The 24,886-nt window shown below is 45.4% G+C and overlaps 1 protein-coding gene across 1 annotated transcript in view; it reads left to right on the top strand.

The window, feature by feature from the left end:
* Window positions 1-2,770: 2,770 nt before the first annotated feature.
* The window catches only part of LOC135537363 (scavenger receptor cysteine-rich type 1 protein M130-like), a gene marked incomplete at its 3' end in the record, with an annotated part of 89,580 nt that continues 67,464 nt past the window's right edge, over window positions 2,771-24,886 (top strand). Inside the window, exons 1-8 of the mRNA XM_064963552.1 lie at window positions 2,771-2,893; window positions 4,023-4,052; window positions 13,239-13,268; window positions 13,500-13,808; window positions 13,979-14,284; window positions 14,604-14,959; window positions 20,087-20,258; window positions 21,766-22,086. Coding sequence (XP_064819624.1) covers window positions 2,851-2,893; window positions 4,023-4,052; window positions 13,239-13,268; window positions 13,500-13,808; window positions 13,979-14,284; window positions 14,604-14,959; window positions 20,087-20,258; window positions 21,766-22,086 — 1,567 coding nt within the window. The remainder of the gene's footprint in view (window positions 2,894-4,022; window positions 4,053-13,238; window positions 13,269-13,499; window positions 13,809-13,978; window positions 14,285-14,603; window positions 14,960-20,086; window positions 20,259-21,765; window positions 22,087-24,886) is intronic.

Genomic DNA, 24,886 nt, shown 5'->3' on the forward strand with positions numbered 1-24,886 from the left:
GTCATCAGAACCAGTAACCTGTTCCTCTCTTGGCCCAGCCCAGCCTGACCCTGACATATAGCATCAGGCCCGTTGAGTTTACTTGGGTAATAGACCTCTCGCTTCTACACCACATCCCCCCTTCTCCTGCTCTAACATGAGACCTCATCAGTACTCATTTTGGGTGCTAGTACTGTTTCTATTTAGGTGCTGGAATGTTAAGCCAATATTCTATAAGAGGTGAACTCAAGCAGTAGAAAGTTAGGAGTGATATTATAGGACACACTATGTGTAACTTTGCTGCTCTGTCAGCAGTTTCCTGTGGAGTTTTTCAAATGTCAGTGTTTCCTGTAGGTAGGTGTGTTTAACTGATCTTATCTGCTTAACGGTTTGTCACATCATATAAGTAAGTAAGGAAGAGATGAGATAGAAGTCATATAGCCTAGCAGTATTTCTCAGGAGGGGGAGGGGGAGGGAGAGGAGAGGAGAGGAGAGGAGAGGAGAGGAGAGGAGAGGAGAGAGAGGAGAGGAGAGGAGAGGAGAGGAGAGGAGAGGAGAGGAGAGGAGAGAGAGAGAGAGAGAGAGAGAGAGAGAGAGAGAGACTGACTGACAGACTGGGTTGAGAGAAGGAGACAAGGGAGGAGGAAGAGGGAAACTCATCAAAAAAAGAAATGTCCCTTTTTCAGGACCCTGTCTTTCAAAGATAATTCGTAAAAATCCAAATAATTTCACAGATCTTCATTGTAAAAGGTTTAACACTGTTTTTCATACTTGTTCAGTGAACCATAAACAATTAATGAACATGCACCTGTGTAACGGTCGTTAAGACACTAACAGCTTACAGATGGTAGGCAATTAAGGTAACTGTTATGAAAACTTAGGACACTAAAGAGGCCTTTCTACTGATTCTGAAACACACCAAAAGAAAGATGCCCAGCGTCCCTGCTCATCTTCCTGAACGTGCCTTAGGCATACTGCATGGAGGCATGACAACTGCAGATGTGGCAAGGGCAATAAATTGCAATGTCCGTACTGTGAGACGCCTAAGACAGCTCTACGGGAAGACAGGATGGACAGCTGATGATCCTCGCAGTGGCAGACCACGTGTACAACACCTGCACAGGATCGGTACATCCAAACATCACACCTACGGGACAGGTACAGGATGGCAACAGCAACTGCCCGATATACACCAGGAATGCACAATCACTCCATCAGTGCTCAGACTGTCCGCAATAGGCTGAGAGAGGCTGGACTGAGGGCTTGTAGGCCTGTTGTAACGCAGGTCCTCACCAGACATCACTGGTAACAACGTCGCCTATGGGCACAAACCCACCGTCGCTGGACCAGACAGGACTAGCAAAAGTGCTCTTCACTGATGAGTCACGGTTTTGTTTCACTAGGGTTGAGGAAGGAATGAGCGTTTACACCGAGGCCTGTACTCTGGAGGGGGATCGATTGGAGGTGGAGGGTCCGTCATGGTCTGGGGCGGTGTGTCACAGCATCATCGGACTGAGCTTGTTGTCATTGCAAGCTGTCTCAACGCTGTGCGTTACAGGGAAGACATCCTCCTCCCTCATGTGGTACCCTTCCTGCAGGCTCGTCCTAACATGACCCTCCAGCATGACAATGCCACCAGCCATACTGCTCGTTCTGTGCGTGATTTCCTGCAAGTCAGGAATATCAGTGTTCTGCCATGGCCAACGAAGAGCCCGGATCTCAATCCCATTGAGCACGTCTGGGACCTGTTGGATCGGAGGGTGAGGGCTAGGGCATGTCTGGGAACTGAAATGTCTGGGAACTTGCAGGTGCCTTGGTGGAAGAGTGGGGTAACATCTCACAGCAAGAACGAGCAAATATGGTGCAGTCCATGAGGAGGAGATCCACTACAGTACTTAATGCAGCTGGTGGCCACACCAGATACTGACTGCTACTTTTGATTTTGACCCCCTCCCCCCTTTGTTCAGGGACACATTTTTAAATTTATGTTAGTCACATGTCTGTGGAACTTGTTCAGTTTATGTCTCAGTTGTTGAATCTTGCTATGTTCATACAAATATTTACGCATGTTAATCTTGCTGAAAATTAACACAGTTGACAGTGAGAGGACATTTCTTTTTTTGCTGAGTTTAGTTCTTACTGACAGACTGGGTTGGTAAAAGGAGACAGGGGAGGAGGGAGAGAGAGATGAGAGAGATATGACTTATTGACAGACTGGGTTGGTAGAAGGAGACAGGGGAGGAGGGAGAGAGAGATGAGAGAGAGATATGACTTATTGACAGACTGAGTTGGTAGAAGGAGACAGGGGAGGAGGGAAAGAGAGACTGACATATAAACCAACTGAATATATTTGTATCACTGACTTCTCACCAGTGATGTCATCAGAACCAGTAACCTGTTCCTCTCTTGGCCCAGCCCAGCCTGACCCTGACATATATCATCAGGCCCGTTGAGTTGACTTGGGTAACAGACCTCTAGCTTCTACACCACATCCCCTCTTCTCCTGCACTAACATGAGACCTCATCAGTACTCATTTTGGGTGCTGGTACTGTTTCTATTTAGGTGCTGGAACGTTAAGCCAATATTCTATAAGAGGTGAACTCAAGCAGTAGAAAGTTAGAGGTGATATTATAGGACACACTGTGTGAAACGTTGCTGCTCTGTCAGCAGTTTCCTGTGGAGTTTTTTTTAACATATCAGTTTGCTGTAGTGTGTTCAACCACTGATCCAAGATAAGTTGCTAAGAAGTTAATCTCACATCATTGAAGTTAGGACGTAATGAGAGAGAAGTCATATAGCCTAGCAGTATTTTCCACTCTTCAGTCCACTCTTTATGACAGCAGACTGTGGAGCCCCAGTTAGAGACAGACATGATACCTGCAGTGGTACTGATGACCCTGTTCTGGTTCACAGGTAGGATGCTGTTATACTGATACACTTGTGACAGTTACTGAGATATGTTTTGATATTGTAAGATATCTTACCATTTGCAGGGTTAGTAAAATAACATCCAACTGGAAGCAGACAGTAAAAATGTGTCACAAAGCAGGACAATGATGTGATCAACTGTAAATGTACTTTACTGTAGTCTAACTGTCCATCTGGGGACAGGCACTAATGTCAGTTAAGTTGTGATGGTGTCATGCATCTGACTGTTGTATATTCAGTGTGTCAATGATTGATTGTATCTGTCTATATGTAAATGAATGAGAGTATATATTATGTATTATATATTATATTGGAGTGGGAGAAGGGAGGGGTGTAGTTGATAGAGGTCTATGAGCTGAGTCAAGATCAACAGGTTCAACACTATACGTCACGAAGAGAGAGAGAACTAGAGAGAGAGAGAGATGAGAAGAGAGGAGGGGTGGGGAGAGAGATTTGAGGAGGAGGAGAGAGAGAGGGTAGGGAGAGAGGAGGGTTGGGGAGAGAGAAAGGGAGGGGAGAGAGAGAGAGAGAGAGAGGGGTGATGGGAAAGGAGGGCATAGAGCAAGATAGGCGAGAGAGGAGGGTAGAGTAGAGAGGAGGGTAAGGGATAGAGGGTAGGGTAGAGAGAAGGGGAGGGGAGAACAGAGGGAAGGGGAGAGTGGAGGATAGGAGAGAGAAGGGTAGAGTAGAGACGATGGGAGGGGAGGGGATAGAGAGATTTGCGGAGGAGAGAAGAGGGTAGGGGAGAGAGGAGGGTGGAGGAGAGAAGAGGGTGGAGGAGAGATGGCGAATGTGTTTACACATGGGTGTTGTTGCACCACTGTCATCCCCATCATTTCATGAAAGGTCATGTTATGTTGATTTAACCTCTGCCTCTCTCTTCCTCTGACTCCTCCCTTTCTCTCTCTCTCTCTGTCTCTCTCTCCCTTTCTCCTCTGTCTCTCTCTTCCTCTGACTCCTCCCTTTCTCTCTATCTCTCTGTCTCTCTCTCCCTTTCTCCTCTGCCTCTCTCTTCCTCTGACTCCTCCCTTTCTCTCTATCTCTGTCTCTCTCTTCCTCTGACTCCTCCCTTTCTCTCTGTCTCTTTCCAATCTGTCTCTCTCTTTCTCCTCAGATCTCCAGGCTCAAAGCTTCAGTCCACCAGGTAGGGAGAGTATAGATCTACAGTGATTATAGCAGTTCAATATTAGTCAACTTTATTATACCACATGAAGAAAGTCATCTGTCCATACAAACCATTCTAAAACCCAATAACAAGTAGTGTTTTATGGAACTACTTATACTTGACATATTATATATTATATTGGTCTGATGTTAGAGAAGGAGACGGGGGGGTGTAGATGATAGAGGTCTGTTACCAAGGCAACAGGGCTGATGCTATCTGTCAGGAAGAGAGAGAGAGAGAGAGAGAAGGCGTGGAGAGAAAGTGAGATGTCAACAGAGATAGTGCTGACAGACTAACATGCAGCCAACTGAATATCTTGTCTTTACTGACTTCTCACCAGTGATGTCATCATAACCAGCAACCTTTTCCACTCTTGGTCCGGCTCAGCTTGACCCCTGACCTCTGAAATTAATGATTTAGAAAACTGACAAAATCAAATGTCTTAAATTAGATTTAATCTCATCTGCAAAGAGAGTTACACATTTGCATGGAAGGGTAATGTACACTACATGACCAAAAGTATGTGGACACCTGCTCATCTAACATCTCATTCCAAAATCATGGGTATTAAAAGAGCGCTCTCCTTGTCCCAGAATCACCCAGAATGCACAGCACCGCCTATTGAGGTAGCAAGGGCAACGTTTCCCATCTCCTCAACAGTATTTCTGTTAGATTCCACTCTGGGAGACACATCGATCTGCAGGTTGAATATGGTGAGATTGTAGACTCCTAAATTGATAGTGCAGGTTGTTTAGGTGATATAACAGCTAGTTAGCTACTTCACATGCTGATATTGTCTTTGGTATTATTGTGTGTAGATACATTTAGCTAGCCAGCCAACCAGCCGGCCCACATAGAGAGCATTGCATTGTGGATGTTGTAGTCAACTTGAGCTGCAACAGATTTCCACAACGATGTTCCATCTTGTTACATCCTTATTATTAGGGATGCACTGATAGTACATTTTTGCGACCTTTTAAGCATTCTCGTACAGTTAAATAGTGAATGTCTGGGGACACACTGGGTTTAGCTGTTCTCCAAATACTACTTTTGAGTTTATAATAAATTAGCTTCAACTGGTTGAGGGACTCTACACACCCCATTTAGCCATACCCTAGGTTTATCTGTATTTCTACACACCCCATTTAGCCATAACCTAGGTTTAGCTGTATTTCTACACACCCCATTTAGCCTTACCCTAGGTTTATCTGTATTTCTACACACCCCATTTAGCCGTACCCTAGGTTTATCTGTATTTCTACACACCCCATTTAGCCATGCCCTAGGTTTATCTGTATTTCTACACACCCCATTTAGCCATACCCTAGGTTTATCTGTATTTCTACACACCCCATTTAGCCATACCCTAGGTTTATCTGTATTTCTACACACCCCATTTAGCCATACCCTAGGTTTATCTGTATTTCTACACACCCCATTTAGCCATACCCTAGGTTTATCTGTATTTCTACACACCCCATTCTGCCATACCCTAGGTTTATCTGTATTTCTACACACCCCATTTAGCCATACCCTAGGTTTATCTGTATTTCTACACACCCCATTCTGCCATACCCTAGGTTTATCTGTATTTCTACACACCCCATTTAGCCATACCCTAGGTTTATCTGTATTTCTACACACCCCATTTAGCCATACCATAGGTTTATCTGTATTTCTACACACCCCATTTAGCCATACCCTAGGTTTATCTGTATTTCTACACACCCCATTTAGCCATACCCTAGGTTTATCTGTATTTCTACACACCCCATTTAGCCATACCCTAGGTTTATCTGTATTTCTACACACCCCATTTATCCATACCCTAGGTTTATCTGTATTTCTACATATCCCATTTAGCCATACCCTAGGTTTATCTGTATTTCTACACACCCCATTTAGCCATACCCTAGGTTTATCTGTATTTCTACACACCCCATTTAGCCATACCCTAGGTTTATCTGTATTTCTACACACCCCATTTAGCCATACCCTAGGTTTATCTGTATTTCTACAGCCCCAAACTACTTCCTAACGCTTCGAACACACCGACTGCATCACAGCTGCATAGCATTTTACACAGCGAGGCAACTATACTGATGCAGGTACCTTTCAACTGTACTGATGCAGGTACCTTTTATACAGCTAGACAACTATACTGATGCAGGTACCTTTTACACAGCTAGACAACTATACTGATGCAGGTCCCTTTCAACTATACTGATGCAGGTACCTTTCAACTATACTGATGCAGGTCCCTTTTACACAGCTAGACAACTATACTGATGCAGGTACCCTTCAACTATACTGATGCAGGTCCCTTTCAACTATACTGATGCAGGTACCTTTCAACTATACTGATGCAGGTACCTTTCAACTATACTGATGCAGGTCCCTTTCAACTATACTGATGCAGGTCCCTTTCAGCTATAACTATACTGATGCAGGTCCTTTCAGGTACAGCTAGACAACTATACTGATGCAGGTACCTTTTACACAGCGAGACAACTATACTGATGCAGGTCCCTTTTACACAGCTAGACAACTATACTGATGCAGGTCCCTTTTACACAGCTAGACAACTATACTGATGCAGGTCCCTTTTACACAGCTAGACAACTATACTGATGCAGGTCCCTTTCAACTATACTGATGCAGGTCCCTTTCAACTATACTGATGCAGGTACCTTTCAACTATACTGATGCAGGTACCTTTCAACTATACTGATGCAGGTACCTTTCAACTATACTGATGCAGGTCCCTTTCAACTATACTGATGCAGGTCCCTTTCAACTATACTGATGCAGGTCCCTTTCAACTATACTGATGCAGGTCCTTTTCAACTATAACTATACTGATGCAGGTCCCTTTCAACTATACTGATGCAGGTCCCTTTCAACTATACTGATGCAGGTCCCTCTCAACTATACTGATGCAGGTCCCTTTCAACTATACTGATGCAGGTCCCTCTCAACTACACTGATGCAGGTCCCTTTCAACTATACTGATGCAGGTCCCTTTTACACAGCTAGACAATTATACTGATGCAGGTCCCTTTCAACTATACTGATGCAGGTACCTTTCAACTATACTGATGCAGGTCCCTTTCAACTATACTGATGCAGGTACCTTTTATACAGCTAGACAACTATACTGATGCAGGTCCCTTTTACACAGCTAGACAACTATACTGATGCAGGTACCTTTCAACTATACTGATGCAGGTCCCTTTTATACAGCTAGACAACTATACTGATGCAGGTACCTTTTACACAGCTAGACAACTATACTGATGTAGGTCCCTTTCAACTATACTGATGCAGGTCCCTTTCAACTATACTGATGCAGGTCCCTTACAACTATACTGATGCAGATACCTTTCAACTATACTGATGCAGGTACCTTACAACTACACTGATGCAGGTCCTCTCAACTACACTGATGCAGGTCCCTTTCAACTATACTGATGCAGGTCCCTTTCAACTATACTGATGCAGGTCCCTCTCAACTACACTGATGCAGGTCCCTCTCAACTACACTGATGCAGGTCCCTTTCAACTACACTGATGCAGGTCCCTTTCAACTACACTGATGCAGGTCCCTTTCAACTACACTGATGCAGGTCCCTTTCAACTACACTGATGCAGGTCCCTTTCAACTACACTGATGCAGGTACCTTTTGCAGGTGGTCGTATGCGGTTGGACACATGGAGGAGAGAATCATTTTCTCAGTTTCCTCAAAACCGTGTCTTTTTGAAACAACTGCTGACAGCTACAGGGACATAAACACCAAAAAATGCTGCTTGGAGACAAGTGTCCATGATAGTAGGATCGCCAGGTCAGTTTAGTCGTGAGCTTGTGCTAAATGTGGCTAGTTAGCTAGCTGGCTAACCTCGCCAATGAGGTGTGTGTGAAAGAAATAGTCAAATAAGTTGTGCTAGTTACTACCCCTGATAACTTTCCCAAATAATAATGTTTGAAAGAGTGTGAGTGTGTATGCTAGATAAATAGTAATGGAAGGTCTGGCTTTCCAAGACATTCTGTTAATTTGCAAGCAGACCTGATGTTTGTAGATGGAGGGAGAACCTGTTATTCAAAATGGAAGAATATAACTTCCTGTAGCCTATATAATATAACAATGACAACAATCCCTTCATATATACTGTAGTTGAAGGTTATTTTAGTTTCATAAAAAGTGTTCATTGAAACAAATCAGGATGTTTGGTGGATGGATTCAGTGTAGATGTTCTGCTGTGTATCGAGGGGTTTATATGAAAGTGGTCGATTTGTAATTCTTTACCAGAGAAAGTTCTGGATTACTTGTCTTTGGGTGACCTCAGGCTATGGTCTTTGACAATTCAGCTACTTTGTTCACAGTCCTACTGTAATGTTCTGGGTGTAGCTGGTGCAGAGGAGTCAGGACAGTAGAGATGAGTAACACATGTAACTTACTCAAATATTCCAATAACGTGTCGTAAATACAGAGCCCACAGTAACAGACCAAACATACATAAAACAATCCCGCACAAAAACCATGGAGAAAACAGAGGGTTAAATAATGAACATGTCATTTGGAATTGGAACCAAGCGTGTAAAACAAAGACAAAACAAATGGAAAATGAAAAGTGGATCGGCGATGGCTAGAAGGCCGATGACGTCGACCGCCGTACGCTGCCCAAACTAGGAGCGGGACCGACTTCTGTGGAAGTTGTAACAGTAACCCCCCTTGACGCGCAGGGCGATCTGGATGGAGACAGTGGAACTCCCACAGCAACGAAGGGTCCGGCACCCGGCATCTCTCTTCCGGACCGTACCCCTCCCAGTCCACGAGGTACTGAAGGCCTTTCGCCCGATGCCTCGAGTCCATTATGGCTCAAACAGCATACACCGGGGCCCCCTCGATGTCCAGAGGGGGTGGAGGAACCACCTGCACCTCAGACTCATGGAGTGGACCAGCCACCACCGGCCTGAGGAGAGACACATGGAACGAGGGATTAATACGGTAATCGAGGGGAAGCTGTAACCTGAAGCAAACCTCGTTCAGTCTCCCCAGGACTTTGAATGGCCCCACAAACAGCGGGCCCAGCTTCTGGCAGGGCAGGCGGAGGGGCAGGTTTCGGGTCGAGAGCCAGACCAGGGCCTCACTGCGGTGGCGGAGGTGAAAACCAGAGGTAAGGCTGACCGAGACCCCAGACGTTCCATAAACGCCCTCCAGAACCTTGACGTGAACTGGTGACCTCGATCAGACACTATAACCTCTGGCACCCCATAGTGCCGGAAGACGTGTGTAAACAGGGCCTCCTCAGTCTGTAGGGCCGTTTGGAGACTGGGAAAAGGAAGGAGACGGCAGGACTTAGAGAACTGATCCACAACGACCAGGATCGTGAGGGAGGAAGATCCTTGAGGAAATCCACAGACATGTGCGACCACGGACATTGTGGAATGGGTAAGGGCTGTAACGTCCCTCTGGGCAGGTGGGGGGAAGTGGGCTCTGTACGTAACGCCGCTCGATGTCCGCATCCAGCTCCCACACTACCGGTACCACCAGGCAAGAGGCCGGAATTTCGGGAGTGTGATCTATGGACCGCTCAAATGTGTCATACATCCGGGACAGTGCATCTGCCTTCGCGTTCTGGGAACCTGGTCTGTAGGACAGTGTGTCTGCCTTAGCGTTCTGGGAACCTGGTCTGTAGGACGGTGAAAACAAAACGGGTAAAAAAAACATGGCCCTTGCCTGGCGAGGGTTCAGTCTCCAACTTGCCTGGCGAGGGTTCAGTCTCCACCTTGCCTGGCGAGGGTTCAGTCTCCAACTTGCCTGGCGAGGGTTCAGTCTCCACCTTGCCTGGCGAGGGTTCAGTCTCCACCTTGCCTGGCGAGGGTTCAGTCTCCACCTTGCCTGGCGAGGGTTCAGTCTCCAACTTGCCTGGCGAGGGTTCAGTCTCCAACTTGCCTGGCGAGGGTTCAGTCTCCAACTTGCCTGGCGAGGGTTCAGTCTCCACCTTGCCTGGCGAGGGTTCAGTCTCCACCTTGCCTGGCGAGGGTTCAGTCTCCACCTTGCCTGGCGAGGGTTCAGTCTCCAACTTGCCTGGCGAGGGTTCAGTCTCCAACTTGCCTGGCGAGGGTTCAGTCTCCACCTTGCCTGGTGAGGGTTCAGTCTCCACCTTGCCTGGCGAGGGTTCAGTCTCCAACTTGCCTGGCGAGGGTTCAGTCTCCAACTTTCCTGGCGAGGGTTCAGTCTCCACCTTGCCTGGCGAGGGTCCAGTTTCCACCTTGCCTGGCGAGGGTTCAGTCTCCTCGCTGCCCGGATGTACTCCAGATTGCGGTGGTCAGTCCAGATGAGAATAGGGTGTTTAGCCCCCTCAAACCAAAGTCTCCACGCCTTCAGAGCCTTGACAACAGCCAACAGCTCCCGATCCCCCACATCATAGTTTCGCTCCGCCGGGCTGAGCTTCTTCGAAAAGAAAGCACAGGGGCAGAGCTTTAGTAGCGTACCCGAGCTTGAGAGAGCACGGCTCCTATCCCAGATCCGGATGAGCCAGCACGGGAGCCGAGGTAAACAGAGCCCTCAGGTGACCAAAAGCCCTGTCCACCTCAGCCGTCCACTGCAGTCGCACCGGTCCCCCCTTCAGCAGTGAGGTAATGGGAGTCGCTACCTGACCAAAGCCCTGGATAAACCTCCGGTAGTAGTTGGCTACCTGACCAAAGCCCCGGATAAACCTCCGGTAGTAGTTGGCTACCTGACCAAAGCCCGGATAAACCTCCGGTAGTAGTTGGCTACCTGACCAAAGCCCTGGATAAACCTCCGGTAGTAGTTGGCTACCTGACCAAAGCCCTGGATAAACCTCCGGTAGTAGTTGGCTACCTGACCAAAGCCCTGGATAAACCTCCGGTAGTAGTTAGCTACCTGACCAAAGCCCGGATAAACCTCAGGTAGTAGTTGGCTACCTGACCAAAGCCCTGGATAAACCTCCGGTAGTAGTTAGCTACCTGACCAAAGCCCGGATAAACCTCCGGTAGTAGTTGGCTACCTGACCAAAGCCCTGGATAAACCTCCGGTAGTAGTTGGCTACCTGACCAAAGCCGCTGCACCTCCTTTACTGTGGTGGGAGTCGGCCAATTACGCACGGATGAAATGCGGTCACTCTCCATCTCCACCCCTGAAGCTGAAATGCAGTCACTCTCCATCTCCACCCCTGAAGTGGAAATGCAGTCACTCTCCATCTCCACCCCTGAAGCTGAAATGCAGTCACTCTCCATCTCCACCCCTGAAGCTGAAATGCGGTCACTCTCCATCTCCACCCCTGAAGCTGAAATGCAGTCACTCTCCATCTCCACCCCTGAAGCTGAAATGCAGTCACTCTCCATCTCCACCCCTGAAGCTGAAATGCAGTCACTCTCCATCTCCACCCCTGAAGCTGAAATGCAGTCACTCTCCATCTCCACCCCTGAAGCTGAAATGCAGTCACTCTCCATCTCCACCCCTGAAGCTGAAATGCAGTCACTCTCCATCTCCACCCCTGAAGCTGAAATGCAGTCACTCTCCATCTCCACCCCTGAAGCTGAAATGCAGTCACTCTCCATCTCCACCCCTGAAGGTGAAATGCAGTCACTCTCCATCTCCACAGCTGAAGCTGAAATGCAGTCACTCTCCATCTCCACCCCTGAAGCTGAAATGCAGTCACTCTCCATCTCCATCCCTGAAGCTGAAATGCGGTACCCTAGGAAGGAGACAGACTGTTGGAAGAACAGACATTTCTCAGCCTTGACGTGCAGGTCAGGCTCCAACAGTTGACCAAGTACCTTGAGCATCAGGGACACACACTTGGCGCGTGTAGGGGAGGGGAGGAGAGGAGAGGAGAAGTGGGGGGGAGTAGAGGAGAAGAGAGGAGAGGAGAAGCGAGGGGGAGTAGAGGAGAGGAGACGGGAAGGAGAGGAGAAGTGGGGTGGAGTAGAGGAGAAGAGAGGAGAAGCGAGGGGGAGTAGAGGAGAAGAGAGGAGAGGAGAGGGGGAGAAGAGGAGAAGAGAGGGGGAGGAGAAGAGAGGAGATTGGGAGAAGAGGAGAAGAGAGGAGAGGGGGAGAAGAGGAAAAGAGGGGAGAAGAGGAGAAGAGAGGGTCAGAAGAGGCTGGAGAAGGGGGGAGGGGAGGAGAAGAGAGGGGGAGAAGAGGAGAGGGGAGGAGAAGAGGGGGGGAGAAGAGGAGAGGGGGAGAAGAGGAGAAGAGAGGGGGAGAAGAGAGGGGAGAAGAAGAGAGGGGAGAAGAGGAGAAGAGAGGGTCAGAAGAGGAGAAGAGGGGGAGAAGAGGCTGGAGAAGGGGGAGGGGAGAAGACAAGAGGAGAGGGGAGGTGAGAAGAGGAGAAGACAGGAGGATAGAAGAGGGGGGAAGAGAGAAGAAGAGAGGGAGAGAAGAGAGAAGATGGAGAGAGATGGGGAGAAGAGTAGAAGAGAGGGGAGAAGAGTAGAGGGGGAAGAAGAGGAGAAGAGTAGAGGGGGGAGAAGAGGAGAAGAGTAGAGGGGGGAGTTGAGAAGAAGAGTAGAGGGGGAGTTGAGGAGAAGAGTAGAGGGAGAAGAGGAGACGGGGGAGAAGAGGAGAGGGGGAAGAAGAGGGGGTGGGTGAAGAGGAGAGGGGAGGAGAGGAGAAGAGAGGGGTTGAAGGGGAGAAGAGGAGGGGAGAAGGGAGAAGAGTAGATGAGAGGGGAAAGTAGTAGAGGTGGGAGGAGAGGGGAGGAGAGGGGCGAGGAGTGGAGAGGGGAGGAGAGGAGAAGAGAGGGGGAGTTCATTAACTCAATTCTACTGACAATGTTTGTCTATGGAGATTGCATGGCTGAGTGCTTGATTTTATACATCTGTCAGGAAGGGGTGTGGCTGAAATAGAGTCCACTAATTTGAAGGGCTGTCCACATACCTTTGTATATATGGTGTATGTACACATGGGTGTTGTTGCACCATACCAACGATAAGCCTGTCTTCCCCATCACATCATGAAAGGTCATGTTGATGTTCATTTAACCTCTGTCTCTCTCTTCCTCTGACTCCTCCCTTTCTCCTTTGTTTCTCTCTATCTCTCTGTCTCTTTCTCTCTCTTTCTCCCCTGTCTCTCTCTTTCTCCTCTGTCTCTCTCTTTCTCCTCTGTCTCTCTCTTTCTCCTCTGTCTCTCTCCTCAGATCTCCAGGCTCAAAGCGTCAGTCCATCAGGTAGGTAGAGTATAAATCTACAGTGATTATAGCAGTTCAATATTAGTCAACTTTATTATCCCACATGGAGAAATTCATGTGTCCATACAAACCATTCTACAACCCAATAACAAGTAGTGTTTTATGGAACTACTAATACTTGTCAACCACAAAGCATTACTGCTGTTAGAATAACAGAATCACTGTCATCATCTGTCCTCACCACTGTGTTTTCCTCTCTGCTGTTTACAGCTGAAGACTTCGTCAGACTGGTGAATGGGACCACTTCCTGTTCTGGGACAGTGGAAGTCTTCTACAGAGGAGAGTGGTTGGGTCTTTGTACTAGTGGGTGGTGGAGAATGATCAGAGAGGTTAAGGTTGTGTGTAGAGAGATGACCTGTGGGAATCCTGTATCTGTATCTAGAGGACCACTGATTGAAGATGGAAGAAGAGGACTCAGACTATATGGGTGTCGTGGAAATGAGTCTTCTATTAGACTGTGTGGCAGAAGAGGACCTGGTGTCTGTAATGGTGGATATTATCATCATGTGACCTGTTCAGGTAAGAGACTGGTCATATTGTCAAATTTATTTATACATCATACAATATCACCATGTATCATGTTTTATGTGTTTTTATTTCATTTAAATAGAGGGAGAGATGTCAGATGTATTTAAACATTATATTTGTGTTTGTCTAATTGGTTTATGGGACCAACTCTTTTTTTCCAGACTCTGTGCGTCTTGTGGGTGGAGCTGGTCTCTGCTCTGGGAGAGTGGAGGTGAAGTCCAATCAGTCCTGGGCCTCAGTGTGTGAAGCTGACTTTGACCAGCAGGATGCAGAGGTAGTCTGTAGGGATGTTGGCTGTGGGGCTCCTGCAGCTCTACAGGGGGGGCTCTATGGAGAAGGTGAGGGTCAGACCTGGGATAAAGAGTTCCGGTGTAAAGGCAAAGAGTCCCTTCTCCTGGACTGTGACACCTCAGACAGAGAGAACAACACGTGCCTACCTGGTAATGCTGTTGGACTCACCTGCTCAGGTAAGAAACAGTTTGTCACTCAATCAACATTGTTTCTCACCTGGAGTTTAAAAAATATATATTTTACCTTTATTTTACTAGGCAAGTCGGTTAAGAACAAATTCTTATTAGCAATGACGGCCTAGGAACAGTGGGTTAACTGCCTGTTCAGGGGCAGAACGACAGATTTGTACCTTGTCAGCTTGGGGATTCGAACTTGCAACCTTTCGGTTACTAGTCCAACGCTCTAACCACTAGGAGTGATGAATATGAGCGACAATATAAGTGTGTTTTAGTGAGAAAATAGTAGGATTACTGTCTCTCTCTTTTCTTTTCTCAGAGCCTGATGATGTGAGGCTGGTTGGAGGAGGCAGTCGCTGTGCTGGTGGAGTAGAGTGGTACGACCAGGGAGAGTGGAGGACTGTGGGAGCTGATGACAGGAACCAGAGGGATGTAGCTGCAGTAGTGTGTAGACAGCTGGGTTGTGGCTCCACTGTTTCAGTACCACCTGGAAACACCACAAGAGGGATTAGAGTTTCCTGTTCTGGGTCTGAGTCTTCACTGAGGGAGTGTTGGAGAACATATGATCTCCGTCCTGGACTCACAGTGATCTGCTCAGGTAATAACAAGATACACTATGTGGCCAAAAGTAGGTGGACATTAGGTGGCACGTCTAGGAGCAACAACGGCTCAGCTGTGAAGTGGTAGACCACAAAAACTCACAGAAAGGACCACCGAGTGTTGAACCACGTAGAGCGTAAGAATAATCCTCTGTTGTAAAACTCACTGCTGAGTTCCACATACTTTAGTCCATGTATTATATCTCCTTCCTGGACTCACAGTGATCTGCTCAGGAAATAACAACATATTATAATTATATTCAACTCATTTCCTTCATTCATACAACTTCCTCTGCACCTCTCATGATGACTGTTTAGCTTGTCAGTCTGCTTTGCAAAATAGATCACTCAGTCAAGTAGGAATTAAATATAACTTAAATATCCCAGAATGCTTTTGTATTTGAGTGTTATCTCAGTGAATGTCTCAACTCAATTCCACTGTCACATGTCATGTTATTGTCACATCTAAATGAGGAAAGTAGTTGAGGAGCTACATTTATTTTTCTCTCCTCTTGTTCCAGATGTCCTGCTTCAGCCTGATATCAACATATGTTGTCTCAGTGACTGTAGGCCCACTACTCATGTTGCCCTGTGAGGGAGGGTGGCTGGCACTGTTACATGCTGATGTTATTGTCATATCTATAGGAAACTAGTTGAAGAGGTTTATCTTGTTCTCTTTTATTGTTATAAAACATAATGGCGCCTGAAGAAATGGCAGCAGTTATACTAGACTAACCAGTTGTGCTTTTATGTGGGTTTTTATGTGGGTTTTTAAGTGGTCTTTTATGTGGGTTTTTATGTGGGCTTTTATGTGGGTTTTTAAGTGGTCTTTTATGTGGGTTATTATGTGGGCTTTTATGTGGGTTATTATGTGGGTTTTTAAGTGGTATTTTATGTGGGTTTTTAAGTGGTCCTTTATGTGGGTTTTTATGTGGTCTTTTATGTGGGTTTTTAAGTGGTATTTTATGTGGGTTTTTATGTGGTCTTTTATGTGGGTTTTTAAGTGGGTTTTTATGTGGGTTTTTAAGTGGTATTTTATGTGGGTTTTTATGTGGGTTTTTATGTGGGTTTTTAAGTGGCTTTTTACGTGGGTTTTCATGTGGGTTTTTAAGTGGGCTTTTATGTGGGTTTTTAAGTGGTCTTTTATGTGGGTTTTTAAGTGGGCTTTTATGTGGTCTTTTATGTGGGTTTTTATGTGGGTTTTTTGCGTTATTTGTAACTTATTTTGTACATAATGTTTGTCCCACTGTACCTTATGGCAAAAAAGAGCTTCTGGACATCAGGACAGAGATCACTCACCTCGGGTTAGACAACAAAGAGCTTCTGGATATCAGGACAGAGATCACTCACCTCGGGTTAGACAGAGAGCTTCTGGACATCAGGACAGAGATCACTCACCTCGGGTTAGACAAAGAGCTTCTGGATATCAGGACAGAGATCACTCACCTCGGGTTAGACAAAGAGCTTCTGGATACCAGGACAGAGATCACTCACCTCGGGTTAGACAAAGAGCTTCTGGATACCAGGACAGAGATCACTCACCTCGGGTTAGACAAAGAGCTTCTGGACATCAGGACAGAGATCACTCACCTCGGGTTAGACAAAGAGCTTCTGGATACCAGGACAGAGATCACTCACCTCGGGTTAGACAAAGAGCTTCTGGATACCAGGACAGAGATCACTCACCTCGGGTTAGACAAAGAGCTTCTGGACATCAGGACAGAGATCACTCACCTCGGGTTAGACAAAGAGCTTCTGGATATCAGGACAGAGATCACTTACCTCGGGTTAGACAAAGGGGGACGGTCTGTATATATTTGTGAACAACAGCTGGTGCACGAAATCTAAGGAAGTCTCTAGATTTCGCTCGCCTGAAGTAGAGTATCTTATGATTAACTGTAGACCACATTATTTGCCAAGAGAGTTTTCATCTATACTTTTCGTGGCTGTTTATTTACCACCACAGACAGATGCTGGCACTAAGACCGCACTCAGTCAGCTGTATAAGGAAATACCAAACAGGAAACCGCTCAAATGCGCAACCAGAGTGATAAAAATTCTAGATCACCTGTACTCCACACACAGAGACACATAAAAAGCTCTCCATCGCCCTCCATTTGGTAAATCTGACCACAATACTATCCTCCTGATTCCTGCTTACAAGCTAAAATTAAAGCAGGAAGCACCAGTGACGCGGGTTTTTTAAAAAGTGGTCAGATGAAGCAGATGCTAAACTACAGGACTGTTTTGCTATCACAGACTGGAACATGTTCTGGGATTCCTCCGATGGCATTGAGGTGTACACCACATCGGTCACTGGCTTTATCAATATCTTCATCAGGGACATCATCCCCACAGTAGCTGTACGTACATACCCCAACCAGAAGCCATGAATTACAGGCAACATTCGCACTGAGCTAAATCAAATCAAATCAAATCAAATGTATTTATATAGCCCTTCGTACATCAGCTGATATCTCAAAGTGCTGTACAGAAACCCAGCCTAAAACCCCAAACAGCAAGCAATGCAGGTGTAGAAGCACGGTGGTTAGGAAAACCTCCCTAGAAAGGCCAAAACCTAGGAAGAAACCAAGAGAGGAACCAGGCTATGTGGGGTGGCCAGTCCTCTTCTGGCTGTGCCGGGTGGAGATTATGAACATGGCCAAGATGTTCAAATGTTCATAAATGACCAGCATGGTCGAATAATAATAAGGCAGAACAGTTGAAACTGGAGCAGCAGCACGGCCAGGTGGACTGGGACAGCAAGGAGTCATCATGTCAGGTAGTCCTGGGGCATGGTCCTAGGGCTCAGGTCCTCCGAGAGAGAGAAAGAGAGAGAGGAGAGAATTAGAGAATGCACACTTAGATTCACACAGGACACCAAATTGGACAGGAGAAGTACTCCAGATATAACAATAAATACTGGAGGCTGAGACAGGAGGGGTCAGGAGACACTGTGGCCCCATCTGAGGACACCACCGGACAGGGCCAAACAGGAAGGATATAACCCCACCCACTTTGCCAAAGCACAGCCCCCACACCACTAGAGGGATATCTTCAACCACCAATTTACCATCCTGAGACAAGGATGAGTATAGCCCACAAAGATCTCCACCATGGCACAACCCAAGGGGGGGCACCAACCCAGACAGGATGACCACATCAGTGAATCAACCCACTCAGGTGACGCACCCCTTCCAGGGACGGCATGAGAGAGCCCCAGTAAGCCAGTGACTCAGCCCCTGTAATAGGGTTAGAGGCAGAGAATCCCAGTGGAAAGAGGGGAACCGGCCAGGCAGAGACAGCAAGGGCGGTTCGTTGCTCCAGAGCCTTTCCGTTCACCTTCCCACTCCTGGGCCAGACTACACTCAATCATATGACCCACTGAAGAGATGAGTCTTCAGTAAAGACTTAAAGGTTGAGACCGAGTTTGCGTCTCTGACATGGGTAGGCAGACCGTTCCATAAAAATGGAGCTCTATAGGAGAAAGCCCTGCCTCCAGCTGTTTGCTTAGAAATTCTAGGGACAATTAGGAGGCCTGCATCTTGTGACCGTAGCGTACGTGTAGGTATGTATGGCAGGACCAAATCAGAGAGATAGGTAGGAGCAAGCCCATGTAATGCTTTGTAGGTTAGCAGTAAAACCTTGAAATCAGCCCTTGCTTTGACAGGAAGCCAGTGTAGCGAGGCTAGCACTAGAGTAATATGATGAAATTTTTTCGTTCTAGTCAGGATTCTAGCAGCCGTATTGAGCACTAACTGAAGTTTATTTAGTGCTTTATCCGGGTAGCCGGAAAGTAGAGCATTGCAGTAGTCTAACCTAGAAGTGACAAAAGCATGGATTAATTTTTCTGCATCATTTTTGGACAGAAAGTTTCTGATTTTTGCAATGTTACGTAGATGGAAAAAAGCTGTCCTTGAAATGGTCTTGATATGTTCTTCAAAAGAGAGATCAGGGTCCAGAGTAACGCCGAGGTCCTTCACAGTTTTATTTAAGACGACTGTACAACCATTAAGATTAATTGTCAGATTCAACAGGAGATCTCTTTGTTTCTTGGGACCTAGAATAAGCATCTCTGTTTTGTCCAAGTTTAAAAGTAGAAAGTTTGCAGCCATCCACTTCCTTATGTCTGAAACACATGCTTCTAGCAAGGGCAATTTTGGGGCTTCACCATGTTTCATTGAAATGTACAGCTGTGTGTCATCCACATGGCAGTGAAAGTTAACATTATGTTTTCGAATAACATCCCCAAGAGGTAAAATGTATAGTGAAAACAATAGTGGTCCTAAAACGGAACCTTGAGGAACACTGAAATTTACAGTTTATTTGTCAGAGGACAAACCATTCACAGAGACAAACTGATATCTTTCCGACAGATAAGATCTAAACCAGGCCAGAACTTGTCCGTGTAGACCAATTTGGGTTTCCAATCTCTCCAAAAGAATGTGGTCTAGGAGCACGAGGACAGATGCAGAGCCTCGGTCCGATGCCATTAAAATGTCATTTACCACCTTCACAAGTGCCCTCTCAGTGCTATGATGGGGTCTAAAACCAGACTGAAGCATTTGGTATACATTGTTTGTCTTCAGGAAGGCAGTGAGTTGCTGCGCAACAGCCTTTTCTAAAATTTTTGAGAGGAATGGAAGATTCGATATAGGCCGATAGTTTTTTATATTTTCTGGGTCAAGGTTTGGCTTTTTCAAGAGAGGCTTTATTACTGCCACTTTTAGTGAGTTTGGTACACATCCGGTGGATAGAGAGCAGTTTATTATGTTCAACATAGGAGGGCCAAGCACAGGAAGCAGCTCTTTCAGTAGTTTATTGGAATAGGGTCCAGTATGCAGCTTGAAGGTTTAGAGGCCATGATTATTTTCATCATTGTGTCAAGAGATATAGTACTAAAACACTTGAGCGTCTCTCTTGATCCTAGGTCCTGGCAGAGTTGTGCAGACTCAGGACAACTGAGCTTTGAAGGAATACGCAGATTTAAAGAGGAGTCTGTAATTTGCTTTTTAATAATCATAATTTTTTCCTCAAAGACGTTCATGTATTTATCACTGCTAAAGTGAAAGTCATCCTCTCCGGGGAATGCTGCTTTTTAGTTAGCTTTGCTAAAGGGTAGAGCTGCTGCTGTCAAGGTGCTGGACTCTAACCCGGAAGCTTATAAGAAATCCTGCTATGCCTCTGATGAACCATCAAACAGGCAAAACGCCAATACAGGGCTAAGACTGAATCATTCTACACCAGCTCCAACGCAGGGCTTGTGGCAGGGCTTGCAAACTATTACAGACTACAAAGGAAGCACAGCCGCGAGCCTCCCAGTGAGACAAGCCTAGCAGACAAGCTAAATCACTTCTGTGCTCGCTTCGAGGCAAGTAACACTGAGGCATGCACGAGAGCACCAGCTGTTCTGGATGACTGTGTGATCACGCTCTCAGTAGTCGATGTGAGTAAGACATTTAAACAGGTCAACATTCACAAGGCCGCAGAGCCAGATAGATTACCAGGACGTGTGCTCCATGCTTGTGCTGACCAACTGGCAGGTGTCTTCACTTACATTTTCAACATGTCCCTGATTGAGTCTGTAATACCAACATGTTTCAAGCAGACCACCATAGTCCCTGTGCCCAAGAACACAAAGGCAAACTGCCTAAATGACTACAGACCCGTAGTACTCACGTCCGTAGCCATGAAGTGCTTTGAGACCCACTCCAATTTGCATACCGCCCAAACAGATCCACAGATTATGCAATCTCTATTGCACTCCACACTGCCGTTTCCCACCCGGACAAAAGGAACACCTACGTGAGAATGCTATTAATTGACTACAGCTCAGCGTTCAACACCATAGTACCCTCAAAGCTCATCACTAAGCTAAGGACCTTGGGACTAAAGACCTCCCTCTGCAACTGGATCCTGGACTTCCTGTCGGGCCGCCCCCAGGTGGTGAGGGTAGGTAGCAACACCTCTGCCACGCTGATCCTCAACACTGGAGCCCCCCAGGGGTGCGTGCTCAGTCCCCTCCTGTACTCCCTGTTCACCCACGCTGCGTGGCCAGGCACGACTCCAACACCATCATTAAGTTTGCAGACGACAGAACAGTGGTATACCTGATCACCGACAATGACAAGCCTATGGGGAGGAAGTCAGAGACCTGGCCGGGTGGTGTCAGAATAACAACCTGTCCCTCAACGTAACCAAGACGAAGGAGATGATTGTGGACTAAAGGAAAAGGAGGACCGAGCACGTCCCCATTCTCATTGACGGGGCTGTAGTGGAGCTGGTTGAGAGCTTTAAGTTCCTTGGTGTCCACATCACCAACAAACTAGAATGGTCCAAACACACCAAGAGAGTCGTAAAGAGGGCACGACAAAACCTATTCCAACTCAGGAAACTAAAAAGATTTGGCATGGGTCCTCAGACCCTCAAAAGGTTCTACAGCTGCAACATCGAGAGCACCCTGACTGGTTGCATCAGCCTCTACTGTAAAAACCTCTCTACTGTATATAGTGAGGTTATAAACAGTAGAGAGGTTATAAACAGTAGAGAGGCAAAATACAGTAGAGTGGCTATATACAGTAGTGGGGCTATATACAGTAGAGAGGCTATATATAGTAGAGAGGTTATATACAGTAGAGAGGTTAAATACAGTAGAGAGGTTATATAGAGTAGAGAGGTTATATACAGTAGAGAGGTTATATACAGGTTATATTCACTGTCTTTTTACTGTTGTTTTTACTAATCTATTGCTCACATAATATATCTTTTTTACTTAAAAATTGCACTGTTGGTTAGGGCCTGTAAGTAAGCATTTCACTGCCAGGTTTCCACCTGTTGTATTCGGTGCACGTGACAAATAAACTCTGATTTGATTTGTTACAGATCACCTGGTCCAGCCTGATATCTTCCTGACTGACCCAATGGGAGGGGTCTTCAGGGGCCACCAGGGGCCCGAGATGTTCAGGGGCTACAACTTCACCATCACCTGCTCCACTCAGCCACAGTACCCAGGAGGCTCCTTCCTCCTCACGTTCACCGGCTCCAACAGAACCCAGACCCAGCCAGCTGTCAATCACTCTGCTGCCTTCCTCTTCCCTGCTGCAGATGACTCCCAACAAGGGAACTACAGCTGTGTTTATGAGAATGATGTTTTCGCTCATAACTTCTCCTCTGAGAGTGAGCTCCTCTCCCTCACCATCACAGGTAACTGAACATGAACCAGACTTATAACTTTGTCATTGACAGATTTCCCACAGATCTATGTGATGATGATCAGTCCCCTCATCAAAGGTGTTTCTGTTTGCAGCCTCTCCTCTGCCAGCCTTCATCATCAGACACGTTGTAGTGTTGCTGATCCTACTGACAACAATCACCACCTCCTACCTGTACTACAAGGTAAAGACATTTACACAGATGTTACAAGTCATTTAAACTAGAGGGAGAGGGTGAGGGGGAGAGGGAGGGAGATACGAGAGAGTAAATGTCTGACTGTTGGTGCTGTGTCTCCCTAGCCCACCAGGAGGCAGAAGAGAGTGAACAGGGTGAGCAGCATGGATCTTTATGTCAATGCCATGGAGATGGTCTCTCTGAGCTCCAGAGTTGAAGCTGGACCGGGAGAGGAGGGAGCAGCCCAGGGGACGGAGTAGGAGTAGAATGAATCTGACCCTACATGCTGATCTTAGGTCAGTTTTGTGTTTTAAATCGATGGTCAGCAGTGGACTGGTGTTTAAAATGTGGTGTCAAACCTGAAGTGGCTTTAATTTTAATAACAAGTTCAGAATTAGTTTATCTTCCTAGAACCTTGGAAGAAAACTAAAAGGTGTGACTGCAACCACCATTATTCATTTTAGTTTGTTTTTTGGGGTAACATGGGGTTTTGTTAACATAGGGTTTTGGTAACATGGGGTTTTGGTAACATGTGGTTTTGGTAACATGGTGTTTTGGTAACATGGGGTTTTGGTAACATGATGTTTTGGTGGCATAGGGTTTTGGTAACATGGGGTTTTGGGTAACATGTTGTTTTGGTAACATGGGGTTTTGGTAACATAGGGTTTTGGTAACATAGGGGTTTGATTATTTTAAGAGAGTAGCTCAAATACGTCTGTTTTGTTCCAGAATGTATTGATTTTTGCTTTTGTCTTCATGTCTTTATCTTATTTAGTGTCTCTTAGATTCTTCATCTTATTTAGTCTCTTAGATTCTTCATCTAATTTAGTGTCTCTTAGATTCTTCATCTTATTTAGTGTCTCTTAGATTCTTTATCTTATTTAGTGTCTCTTAGATTCTTTATCTTATTTAGTGTCTCTTAGATTCTTCATCTTATTTAGTGTCTCTTAGATTCTTTATCTTATTTAGTGTCTCTTAGATTCTTTATCTTATTTAGTGTCTCTTAGATTCTTTATCTTATTTAGTGTCTCTTAGATTCTTCATTCTTTATCTTATTTAGTGTCTCTTAGATTCTTCATCTTATTTAGTGTCTCTTAGATTCTTTATCTTATTTAGTGTCTCTTAGATTCTTTATCTTATTTAGTGTCTCTTAGATTCTTTATCTTATTTCTTATTTAGTGTCTCTTATTCTTCATCTTATTTATCTAATTTAGTGTCTCTTAGATTCTTCATCTTATTTAGTGTCTCTTAGATTCTTTATCTTATTTAGTGTCTCTTAGATTCTTTATCTTATTTAGTGTCTCTTAGATTCTTCATCTTATTTAGTGTCTCTTAGATTCTTTATCTTATTTAGTGTCTCTTAGATTCTTTATCTTATTTAGTGTCTCTTAGATTCTTTATCTTCTTTAGTGTCTCTTAGATTCTTCATCTTATTTAGTGTCTCTTATATTCTTTATCTTGAAGTGTTTCCATTATTAGTCCAGGTATTATTATAATCATCTGTTCATTCTTTGTTTTTTGAAAAAATAAATACAAAGGTCATTTTTTTCTGAAGTCATTTTGGTTTGTTGTTGTTTACCTCATGATGTTATTGATTATAAATGTTATGATATTGATTATGATGTAGATTATTGTTTTGATGTTGTTAGTAGTATAAACTGCCATGTAATCAACTTTCTGCTTTTAATAAAATATGTCTGTCAGACAGACTACAACATACAGTATGAATTAACTGAGATCAGTCTGTGTGATTCCCCTCTTGGACAGACTACAACATACAGTATCAATTAACTGAGATCAGTCTGTGTGATTCCCCTCTTGGACAGACTACAACATACAGTATCAATTAACTGAGATTAACAGACTACAACATACAGTATGAATTAACTGGTCATACATTTGGCAGGAGGTTAGGAAGTGCATCTCAGTTTCCACCTCATTTTGTGGGTTGTGGGCACATAGCCTGTCTTCTCTGGAGAGCCAGGTACTGACCTGTATATAGTCCTGCTATTGTTATATTACTGTTTCTCTTTAATTACTTTTTACTCTAGGATAATAGTAATTACTGTTCAGTAGGATAATAGTAGACCAACCCAAGCCATACTGGTCAGTAGGAATTTCATTACAGGCCAACCCAAGTGGTACTGTTCAGTAGGATAATAGTAGACCAACCCAAGCTGTACTGTTTAGTAGGATAATAGTAGACCAACCCAAGCTGTACTGTTCAGTAGGATAATAGTAGACCAACCCAAGCTGTACTGTTCAGTAGGATAATAGTAGACCAACCCAAGCTGTACTGTTCAGTAGGATAATAGTAGACCAACCCAAGCTGTAATGTTCAGTAGGATAATAGTAGACCAACCCAAGCTGTACTGTTCAGTAGGATAATAGTAGACCAACCCAAGCTGTACAGGTCAGTAGGATAATAGTAGACCAACCCAAGCTGTACTGTTCAGTAGGATAATAGTAGACCAACCCAAGCTGTACTGTTCAGTAGGATAATAGTAGACCAACCCAAGCTGTACTGTTCAGTAGGATAATAGTAGACCAACCCAAGCTGTAATGTTCAGTAGGATAATAGTAGACCAACCCAAGCTGTACTGTTCAGTAGGATAAT

Source organism: Oncorhynchus masou, unplaced genomic scaffold, assembly GCF_036934945.1.
Source record: "Oncorhynchus masou masou isolate Uvic2021 unplaced genomic scaffold, UVic_Omas_1.1 unplaced_scaffold_756, whole genome shotgun sequence".
NCBI classification, from domain to species: domain Eukaryota; kingdom Metazoa; phylum Chordata; class Actinopteri; order Salmoniformes; family Salmonidae; genus Oncorhynchus; species Oncorhynchus masou.